At 45.8% G+C, this 11641-nt stretch overlaps 1 protein-coding gene across 10 annotated transcripts in view; it reads left to right on the plus strand.

The window, feature by feature from the left end:
• RIMBP2 (RIMS binding protein 2) overlaps window positions 1-11641 on the plus strand; it is a 156393-nt gene that overhangs the window by 138563 nt on the left and 6189 nt on the right. For 9 of the 10 annotated variants that reach the window (XM_075996430.1, XM_075996421.1, XM_075996428.1 and 6 more), the window contains 5 exons: window positions 1714-1898; window positions 2842-3010; window positions 4103-4206; window positions 5496-5567; window positions 11022-11156. In XM_075996430.1, coding sequence (XP_075852545.1) covers window positions 1714-1898; window positions 2842-3010; window positions 4103-4206; window positions 5496-5567; window positions 11022-11156 — 665 coding nt within the window. Of the gene's footprint in view, window positions 1-1713; window positions 1899-2841; window positions 3011-4102; window positions 4207-5495; window positions 5568-11021; window positions 11622-11641 lie in introns of those variants that run through there. The other variant, XM_075996426.1, reaches the window with a different exon arrangement.

Consider the following 11641-nt stretch of genomic DNA (forward strand, 5'->3'; position numbering starts at 1 on the left):
TCTCTGGAGGAGCACCCAGTGGGGCCGCCTCACACTCGTGATTCCATCCACACCCCTTCCAATGCAGGGCTCACCTCCACCTGCACCTCCCTGGAAAACATGCAGGAGATGATGTCTCAGTGTGAGCGGGTGGGACGCCAGCCTCGGGGGGGCCCCTTTGGTCTCTGTGCCTAAATGCCTCCTGCGGTGTGGCCACTTGTCATGGTCCATGCGATTTTGGGCTTAAAGATGTAAAAGTATGATTTTTCACACATCACAGCCCTTGAACATAAGCCAGCTACTGAGAAAACACCCTCCTCGGTAGACCACAGGAGTGACTTAAGAGATTTTCCAGGAGGATGTTGCTGGTGCCCAACTCTCTCTGTGGGTGCTAACTTAGCTCCTGACCCCTGTGGGCTCTGACACCACCATCTTGTCACATGAACTCCACTGGGGAAATGCCGTAGCCGGAAGCCGTACTCTGCTGGCGGTTTTCCACAGCGGGGACCGCGTGCTCTAGGTCACACGAACACTCGTGTTCGGTTCCTTCTGCACATCTGTGCAGAATTGCAAACAAGCGTCCTGCTTACGCGTGTGGGTGCGCTCCGCCCTGCCCGTGAGCAGCGGAAGGGACCGCACCACTGCGATTTCTCATGGATTGCAGGAGGGCGATGCTCTAGCTCCTCCCTGTATTTAGGTAACTTTTGCAACTAGAAAAAAGTCATCGGGTCTTTTTGTTGAGCATCAACACAGTCAAAACTGCTGTGAAGAAATTAATGACACCCACCATGGGAATGTTTTATTCCCTGGCAGAAGTTAAATTACTGAATTTTTAGATTATCTAGGCATTCTAAAAAGGTCCTGAATTTCAATAATGTAAACAATTCACTGCATTTTCAAGATCAACCTTTCCTGCAGCTGAAGTGCTTTTATTTTTAAACTAATTTCTTTCTTTCTTTCTTTTTGCTGGTGAAAGAAGCCGATTGCTAGGTTCTTTCTCCACCACCTGTCCTGTCCCTTCTGCACACCTGTGTCCTCTCATCCCACGCCTATTTCCTCCTGCTGGTGACAGAGTCCAGACAGGGCTGCTCTCCCAGCCCTGCCTTCTCTGCGGCTGACTGCGCTTCCTCATTCGCTTCCCCGCTGGTGTTCTGAGTCTACCTCGTGGGACCAGAACGATATTACCTGTCAGTTGTGTGTTGCTCCGTACACACACACATACACGTGAACGCATATGTATCTAATGCTATCCAGTGATAAATATATTAGAATTTCAAAAAGGATAGGTTTTAGAAGTGGAGGGTATGCAGAGTTGAAACCCAATTCTGCCAGGAAATCACTAGTTGCTGCAATGAAGAATGTGTTTATTGCCAATTAAGTATTTAGAGCTACATGAACATGTTGGCCACCTCCCCCGGACTTTGACTGACATACAGATAATTTTGCACACACGCTGTGCTTGTTCTCCACTTCGCAGAGGGTGGGGTGCCATCCTACGGGGTCGCACCTGCACCTGGCCCCCTCTCTCGGGGTTGAGATGCCCACCTGCCCGTGGGTACTTCCCATGTGTGGCCGGGTCCAGGGCGTGACCACGCTTTGGAATGGTTACTCGCCTCTCCCATCCATCCTGGTCAGGGCTCCTGATCTCCTCCTGCCTGCATGTTAAACCACAAACTTAACTTGGCTGTGGCGGGAGGACTCACCTGTTGCTGTCTTCACCCCACACGCTCCCAGATGAGTACTCGGGGCGAGACCGCCTCTCCCCAGACTTCTACGAAGAGTCAGAAACCGACCCTGGCGCCGAGGAGCTCCAGGCCCGCATCTTCGTGGCTCTCTTCGACTACGACCCGCTCACCATGTCCCCGAACCCAGACGCTGCCGAGGAGGAGCTCCCCTTCAAAGAGGGGCAGATCATCAAGGTGGGCTCCAAGGGGACGCAGCGTGAGCGCACGAGGGTCTGGGCTTGGCGGGGCAGAGCCTGACAGCAGGGTGGCTCAGACGTGCCCGGCACCATCCGTGCTGGCCGGGGCCTGTCCCCCGCTGGGGTCATCCCGGTGTCTGCTCATCTGTGGGAAGGGGCAGTGCCTTCACCCAGTTTGCCTTGTAGGGTTGTGTGCACACGTGCACACAGACACGCCTAAATATGTCCTGTGGACCACAGATTCCATTAGGTCCTGTGTTGTTGAGAAACATGCCACAGGCTCTGAATTTGAAAGGACTTTCCAACGCATGAGACCTAAACCGCAGGCGGGCCCGAAGGAAGAGGGGAGGGGGCGAGCGTCCACTAACCAGAGGCTGGGGCCGCCACGCTGTAGATCCTTGACACAACCAGAGGGCAGGCTGTTCCCTGTCCCCTTTCCTGTCCAGCCTTTTGAGAGGAGCAGGAGCCGAGTGAGTCTGAAGTCAGAGAATGAGAGGAAGCGTGCTGCTTTGTAGGGCAGGAGAAACGGAGCCTTGAACCCTGAGTTTGCAACTTCAGAACAGGTCTACACAACTAGCATTTGAAAGTGGTCAGAGTGCCTGATGCGCGGCCCTGTCTTGTCACTTCAGGCCAACAGAAGCACCGCTACACGCGGCCAACACGGCCTTTCTACGTACAGCGTGTTCTTGTTGCATACACCTTTACCTGCCTGAGTGCAAACACGCAGTCGTCTGAGCAAATGCCCGTCAGATAGGGAGCTGCCCGTACCCTGGGGTCACAGAACGAGGGCCACACGTCCACATCCACGGAAGGCTGGGGACGATTTATGTGGGTGATCTGGGCCATTCTACAAGTATGTGCTGAAGCTATTCCTGACTACATGCGACTCCAGTGTAAGCAGGACTGATTGTAACATGTTTTGATTTTCCCCATGGCTCCAGGTTTATGGCGATAAGGACGCTGACGGGTTCTATCGCGGGGAGACCTGTGCCCGGCTCGGCCTCATTCCTTGCAACATGGTCTCTGAGATCCAGGCGGATGATGAGGAGATGATGGATCAGCTTTTTAGACAAGGCTTCCTCCCTCTGAACACGCCTGTGGAGAAGATAGGTAAGGGGACCCCGCTCAGCCATGGCCGATGTGTCTCACAGCACAAGGCACCTGCCGCTGAGCGGGAGGACCCCAGTTTTCATTTTCTGCACATGCTAAAGTCGTGTGAAAATTTACTCTACAAACCAGGGTTGCAGTACGCCTGTGCTTACAGACATATATACACCTGAATATCTGCAAAAACACACATGATCTTCTAATGAAAGATGAAACACATAAACGCCACCTTTCTCCAGGAAGAATGTTCTTCACAGCCCCAGAACTTCAGTTTGACAGGGGTTCCGTGATTTGGGTCAGATCCCAGGGTGCTTCACGAACCCTCTCATGCATAGTAAATAGCTCACGTTTTCCGAGAGTTTCCGCGTGTTGTCTGCGTGGGGCTCTCGGGCCTGGCAGTACCTGGGGCAGTTCCTCTGCGGCCCGTCTGTGCCTCCGAGTGTGCTGGGATGATGGCCGTGGCACCTCCTAGGCAGAGACGGGGCCAGATGATGAAAGTGCAGTGGTCCTCTAAGTGGCCTCTTCCACGACGGCTGGTAAAACCACAGGGAAAGAACACAGAGGAGACTGAGAAACTACGAGGATGGGCAGAGCAGGTTCCCCTTCTATGTTCTTGCTGCTTCTGGTGAGAGAGCTGTGGCTTTGCCTCTGCTCTGGGGGAGTGACTTGGCCTTGTTGCACTGTCACAGTTGCACGGACAGGCATTTTTGAGACTGTGTTTGTGGGACTTCCCCAGCGCAAGCCACAGCCTTCAGCCTGCCTGCTTGGCGCCCACCCCAGCCACAGGCACCCGTGCTGGCCCAAACCGTCCAGTCCACTACCTGGAGGAATCCCTTGAGTCATCTGTATCTCTCTAGTTAGGGGACACACTGGAGAAAGGACACATTCTTGTTTCTGGGAAGGGGGAAGCGTACTAGCGCAAAAGCGTAAAAATGTGAGGTGTGAGGCCACTGGCCCAAGGCAGAAGCGTTTTCTAAGGAGCTTTTAGACGATGGTAGGTCTCCGTCACGTTGGCCCACATGGCGGTAGAAGGGGGACACTGCTGATTTTGGAATAAATTTACCATGGCTTTCGTACCCCTTGTGACTTATGCAGAAAGAAGCAGGAGGAGTGGCAGGCATCATGCGGTGTCGACACGGAGAATGGTGGCTCTGTATGACTATGACCCGAGAGAAAGCTCGCCCAACGTGGACGTGGAGGTACCAGCCCCCGTATTCCTTCCCTGCTATCCCAAACCACACCACGAACCTGCACTGCAGAGCTGCTCTGAAACTGTGTGCCCTTAATCATCGCTTCCCTGCCCTGTGGGCCATCGGTGGGAAGGGCCACCAAACCAGTGAATGGCCAGTGTGGACAGGAAGCATCTTGTTCCCCAGGGCCCAGATTTTCCTGTACTGCAGCAGAAAGAGCAATTTGTGACCCGCATCTACTGGGGATGGCACCGTAGGGTCATCTCTAGGAGATGAGCAGAAACCCATCGCAGGTGGTCAGTGAAGAAAAGCAAAGTAATGAGGTCCCCTGACATTAACAGAAAGCAGAGGGGACAGCAATGATGTGCTAGGTGCACGTGGCCTGGTCCAGCCTGGGCTCCCAGGCTTCACAAAGGCTGAAAGTTGTCTGTCTTCAGAAGTGAAAGATGAGGTCTTCGCTCTGTGGAGCTACTTGCTAACATACTCACGGACTTTATTTTTTCATTTTCACGTTCAGAAATAAGATGCTAAAGAAAAAAAAAAAGAAATGCTAGTTTCTTTTTAAAGTGTCCTCTGCTAGATTTATGATTCCACTTTCTGCTGTGTCATTGGGCTGCAGTGTCCTGGGCAGTCGGATGTCTGAGGACAGGGACACTTTCTTAGCACCGCGCCCTTCCCTCAAGGCTGGTACCTGGCAGAGTAGCTGCTTAATAAACAGCCATTTAATTAATACTTGAGTAGACTTTTTAATACTGAAAGGACACTTATGCAATGGTCCTTTTCTCTGATGTTCCAGGTTTTTAAAGTTAACTTTCAGTAGTTTTAAAAATGCATTACCAATAGAAAATGGTAATAATCTTTATTTTTGGCCAAAAATGAAAGCACCGCAGCGTTTTCCTTTTAGGTTGATATTATCTGGATTTGTGTTTACTTTCTAGAAGATGATGAATAGAGCCACTTGTTAGCTTTGTGCCTTTTTTATTTGGCTGAAAAAGAGTAATTAATACCAAAATTTCTCAAATAGTGAGAGAAATCACAAAAACTTTTTAAAATTAAAAATATATTTTTAAATTTAAATAGATTCAGGGGGCACAAGTGGTTTTTGTTACATGGCTGAGTCGCATAATGGAGAAGTCTGGGCATTTAATATGCCTGTCACCTGGATGGTGCGCGTCGAGCCTGATAGGTAACTTTCCATCCCTCGTCCCTCCCCATCCGAGTCACCAATGCCCATGAAGTTTTTAAAACAACTACTTTGTGCAGGAAAAGACTATTAATGTTGTGTTCCCTTTCTACAGGCTGAACTTACATTTTGCACGGGAGATATTATTACTGTTTTTGGTGAAATTGATGAAGATGGATTTTATTATGTAAGTTCTCGAACCATTAAGAGGCAGCAATTCATTCATTTTGTGTACTTTTTTTTTTTTGCCTGTCTGTTCTCTTAATGCCAATTGCAGTTTGCTGAAAAGTTCGCCTCGTTTTCTCGTCTCTCTTCACTGACTTGTATGTAAGGTAGAAAGCCGGTAAGGGCTATCTTCAATGCTTTCTTTGCTGATGAAGGCATTATATATATATATATATATATATACTGTGAACAAAATAAATGCATTCATATTCTTACATTTAAAAATTGCTGCCACCCAAACCTTTATAAAACAATTTTCTGGATTTTTTTTATTGTATAGGTAAGAAATACATTTTATTATAGGAGAAGTAAGAAATATAAGCAAACAAGAAAACCCAGCAGGTGTCAAACTCCTGGCCTCAAGCAACTCTTACTCCTGGGCCTCCCAAATTGCTATGATTACAGGTGTAAGCCACTGTGCCTGGCCTGTTAACCTTATTATATGTATTAAATTCCTATTTATTCTTAGAGTATTCATAAATTTAATACTACTCTATGCTGTCCCAATTACTGTGTTTTTATAATGCATTTTGATATTCGGGAGGAATCATTTTGTACAGAGTCCCCACCCCTACAGCAAACCCATAATTTTTTGTCTAGAGGTACATTTAGTTTTTGGATTAAATTAGAGGAAAACTGACATAATATTGTCTTTCAATTCTAACAAATGGCATGTGTCTCCTTTTTCAAAGTTTTCCCTTTCATCTGTCAGAGAAGATTCATAGATCTATTCTTACACATCCTTTATGTATTGTAAGTTCACCTCAGGAATTTTATAGATTTATTGCTATTGTAAATGACCCCTGCCCCCCCCATGTATATTCCAATGGTTATTTAGAAAATATGTTGGAAATGTGTGTGTTGCCACAATCATTTTTGAATGCATTTATTTATATCTGTTGTCATTTGATTCTTTTGGGTTCCCCAAGTCATGACTATTTTGTCTCTTCTTCACCAATATTTATAATTGTCATCTCTTTTTATCATCTTATTGCATCATTGAGAATAATTCTGAGTAACAATGGTGGGGGAATCTGTGACTTGTCATGTATTTTAGGAGGAATACCACTAATATTTCACACAGGCTAGACTATCCATAAAGGTAGATGGTCTTTATAGGTTAAGAAAGTATCCTGTTTTAGTTTGCTATGATTATTTTTCATCAGTAAATTACTGGGCATCATATATAATTATTTATTTAAAGCACTGGATTTGATTTGCTAATATTTTATTCAGAAGTTATTAGTATACTTGTATTCCAGAAATAATATTGGTCTGTATTCTTTGGAATATCTTTGTTGTGGTTTTTGGTGTCATAATTATGCTAGAATTATTGAATAAGAATCTTCCAATCTTTTTTATGCTCTCGAACAGATTATATAAAATGGAATTACTATTGTTTGAAGGTTATTAGAAAATTGTTTAGGCTCAGTATCTTTTTAGGATGTGACTGCACAAGTTTTCATTTGCTTAAATGGTTAGCTTCTTGAGTCAATTTTTAAAAATTTTTATATATTTAGAAAAACATACCTTTCAGATTGTCAAGTGTATGATCAGAATTGGTATGGTATTTTCTCAAAGTTTGAAAATACTTTTCTAACTTGTTATCTGCGTGTTTCTATTCCTAAGTTTTACCTTCTTCATTTTCTTGAAGTCTTGCCTAAATTTTTATATTATAGTGGGAATAGGATTGAAATTAATTTTTTCTCTCTCCTCCAAATAGTTGTATCATTTTGTTGGTTAGTTTCACTGAGTGGACTGCCCAGTCCAGTCTGTTTTATTATTTCTTCTTCGATCAACAATAACAGGGAATACCTAATTTATATGAAAAATCTTAGATTTCTTGAAACTCTTGTGCTCTGACATGTCTAGTCTGAAGCATCTCAGGAACACTGACTCTCAAATGTCTGATGGGGCCCAATACCGCAGGGTTCTCCTGTTTTCTTCTCAGCTCAGCATAGCTGTGGGGAAGGGTGTGTGTGAGCATGGCGTGAGGCCTGGCTGGCCTTCCTCCCTTTGCTCTTCTGTCATCTCCATCACCCTCCCTAAGTCAGTGGCTCTGATCCTTCAAGATCAGATCCTCCAACACCCCATAATATCTTAAACCTCATGCTGTTCCTGCATGGCCCTCATCTCTACACCCAAAATCTTAAATCATATACCTCACGTGTCAAAAGAGGGCCACGAAGTGGCTTTGGAAGTATGAAGATGGGATTGGGCCTCAGGCTGACTGGGACACAGAGAAGAGAAGGGGGGGAGAACAGGTTTTGATGTTTTCTGCCTTTCCACCCATTCCAGTTTGGATATCGGGTCTCCAGGTTGGTTAACGTTTGGCCTTAAATACAGAAATGGAAGGAGGCTCGGGAGAGAAGCTCAGGAGATCAGATGACAAAGGACCCGTAGGGAGGAAAGTGCCAAGATAGAGTTTTCTTTCAGAAAAAGCTGCTCTGTAAAGGGTTTTAAAGGTGGATTCTGAGGGAAGTGGGAGTGGGGCTGGAGCCAGGGAACAAGCTATGGGCAGTCTAGGCAGGGAACGCGGCCTGAATGAGACGCCAGGCACAGGGCAGATTCAAGATGACCTTATGCAGAGCTTGGATTGTCATCCTGGGGGGGGGGGAGTGTGTCCTCTGGGAGCAGCCCCAGATTCTGACCGAGGTGACAATCACCCTTGGCAACACAGGGATAAGGACACTGTTGAACAGAAAGTGTGGTTTAGGAGCTTGAGCTTAAAGAATGTGAATAGGACATCTGAGCCTCTTGCTGGAACGTGATCCACGCTGAAAGCAGTCGTGCCACAGACCCGGCAGTGCGGGAGACAGCAGGGATGAGGAGGCAGTAGGGATGAGGAGGCAGTGACGTGGTACTTGTGCCCTTCTGATGAATGCTTTAACAGGGCTGTGTGTGTCAGGCCCAAAGACCCAGAGAACATGAGAAACCAGTGCAGGCAGTTCCACTCACGCTCTACTCTGTGGGCCAGAGCAGGGGCCAGCCTGGAGCCCCCAGCTGCAGGAATTGGCATAGGTCAGTCTGCACAGGCTTCTTTGGTGTGAACATGATACTAGCAGAGATTTGTGCACAAAGCTGTGGGTTTTCATAGAACACAGTCTGCAAATACAAGCCAACCACTCTGTCTGGTGCTCACGCAAAGAAAGTGTCTTTTCCAAGGCTAGACGGGAAGGCAGGCTGTGTTGGACCTGCTGAGAGACTGGGCTGGACATAAATCTGAGTGTCTTCCTACATAGGGAGTATCTGAAACCCTTGAGAGGAAGAGAGACCTCCAGAGGCACTTGTACAGTTAGCAGCACAGAGAGCCAGGAAAAGTCCTTTAAGTTACACCTGTAGAGAAGGATGAGCTAATAATGGGAGAGACTGGGGGGTTCCAAAGGTAAATCTGAGAGGAGATCTTCAAGGTCCAAGCAGAAGAGTGGGCTGGGTAGTATGTGGGGCTGCACGTGTCTGATGGGCAGGCTTGTTGAACAGGAAGACATGGAAGGTACGGGCGGCTGCTTTTTTTGTCATCAATTTTTTATGTCTGTGGCAAAATCTACGTAACAAAAATGGTTCAGATAGTAAATTCTAAGTGTACAGTTCAGTAGTGTTAAGTACATTCATGTTGAACATACTACTGTCCAGCTGCAAAACTCTTTTATCTTGCAAAAGTGGAACTCTGAACCCATTAAACACTTAACTCCCCATATTTCCCTCCCAGACCCTGGCAACCTCCATTCTACTTTGTGTCTCTGCATCTTATGCACTAGGGACCTCATATGAGTGGGATCCCACAGTATTTGTCCTTTTGTGATTGACTTCACTTAGCATAATTGTTCTCTAGGTTCATCCACCTTGTAGGGTCCGTCAGATTTTTTTCCTTTTTAAGGCTGAATATTATTCCATTGTATGTATATAACATGTTTTGTTTATTCATTCATCCAATCAACACCTGGATTTCTTCTATGTAACTAATGCAACTATGAACATAGGTGTACAGGTATCTCTTTGAGAACCTGCTTTCAACTCTTTCGGGTATATATTCGGAAGTGGCATTGTTGAATCATATGGTAATTCTATTTTTGAGAAACTGCGGTACTATTTTCAAAAGCTGTCGTACCATGTTACGTTCCCACCAGCAGTGCACATCTTCAAGACTTATTTTCTGTTTTCGTTGTTGATATAGCAGCCAACCTAATGGTAGCAGGTGGGACCCTGTGGTTCTGATTTGCATTTCCCTAATGATTAGTGATGTTGAGCATATTTTCATGTGCTTGTTGGCCCTCTGAATCTTTCTGGAGAAATGTCTGTTTTTGAATTGGATTTTGTCTTTTTGTTGTTTGAAGTTCTTTATGTATTCTGGGTATCATCCCTTAACAGATATTGTTTGTAAATGTCCTCCGGTTCCGTAGGTTGTCTTATCACTCTGCTCATTGTGTCCTTTGATGAGTTTTTGATGTAGCAGACTGACCTTTTCTGTTGTCACTCCCTAGACCTTGTAAATAGAAACCCATAATCCATGCTGTTTGGGGTCGGTCACTTTGAGCATGTGAGCTCCTCGGTGCAGATGCCAGGTAGGCAGTTGAACTTAGGGATCTTGACCCTAAGTATGTGCAGGCTCAAATCTGTGAATGAGTTGCAAGATCTGGAGCAGTAACCTCTGAGGAGGTGTCAATAGACACTTTCATTTCCCCACGTCGTTAAGTGTTTGCAGGGAAGATGTATTCGTGCATAAGAGGGAAGAAAAACACAACTGTGCACAGGTCAGTGGCTTTCCAACTTGCTGGCATGTTAGCCTACCTGTTCTCCACCCCTGAAGATAGATGTAACTGGTCCAGAATGGTGTGCCTGAGGGATATTTTAAAGTTTTGTTTTTAATTGATACAAAATTGTACACTTTGGATAATAATCAAATCAGGCTAGTGTACCCATCACCTCATATTTACCATTTCTTTGTGGTGGGAACATTCAAAATCTTATACATTACTGTTAACTGGAGTCACCCTACTGTGCAATAGCACACCAGGACTTATGCCTCCAGTCTAACTGTAGCTTTCTCCCCACTGACAAACCTCTCCTTATTCTCCCGCTATCTCCTACTGAGAGATATTTAAAAGCTCTGTAGGGACACTCTGAGGGCAGCCAGGCTTAAGAATCACTAACCAAGCGTTTCCTACAAGAGCCTGATCCTATGAACCACCTAGCTCCTCCCCAGACAGGCAAAATCAGGACCCCAGGAGAGGGGCCCAGCCCCCTCGTGTTGCTGAGGTGGTTCTCATGATCTAGGGCCCCTTCCCATCCTACCTCTTTTGAACTAGAACAAATGTACCATGCATCTTTACTTTGAGCTATATTCCTTTACCTAAAGCAGTAAGTGGGTGTCTGGAAAAATAAACAGTTCTTTGACTTACCCCCCTGTGTTTTTTAGGGGGAGCTGAATGGGCAGAAAGGCCTTGTACCTTCAAACTTCCTGGAAGAAGTGCCTGCTGACGTGGAGGTCTACCTTTCTGACGCTCCGTCCCACCACTCTCAGGAAGCACCAGTGCGCTCCAAGGCAAAAAGGGTAAGCGACCACTTGGCCTTTCTAACCCTGTCCCGCGCTGCCACGTGCTCTAATGCAGTCTTTGCACTGATATTTTTATATCTTGGGCCGAAAAACATATACCCTGAATTTTTCTCTGCCCTTCCTTGGGGGCTGTGCCTAAAAATTCTTAATTCTAAATGTTATTTGTTTATCTAAAAAATATCCCTTTCAACTCTAATCTGCCTTTACTCACAAAGGAGCGTCCCAACTACATTTCAGATACACATTCAGTTTAAGAGCGACAAGGAGAGAGCCCTTCAGGTTCGGTGGGCAAGAATGGATTTTTTTTGCCCTCTTAGGATTTTAGTCCTTTTGACAAAGATCAAAGAGCTTCCTAAGCATATTTAACTATTAGATTACATTCATGTTTAGTATCTCATTTTTATTTTATTTCATCACTGCGAGTTTTTATATATTATATTTTTATATATTATATATTTTTATTTCTTTGCTCATCTGCTTGG

The sequence above is a fragment of the Microcebus murinus genome, chromosome 22, assembly GCF_040939455.1.
Source record: "Microcebus murinus isolate Inina chromosome 22, M.murinus_Inina_mat1.0, whole genome shotgun sequence".
Classification (NCBI taxonomy): Eukaryota; Metazoa; Chordata; class Mammalia; order Primates; family Cheirogaleidae; genus Microcebus; species Microcebus murinus.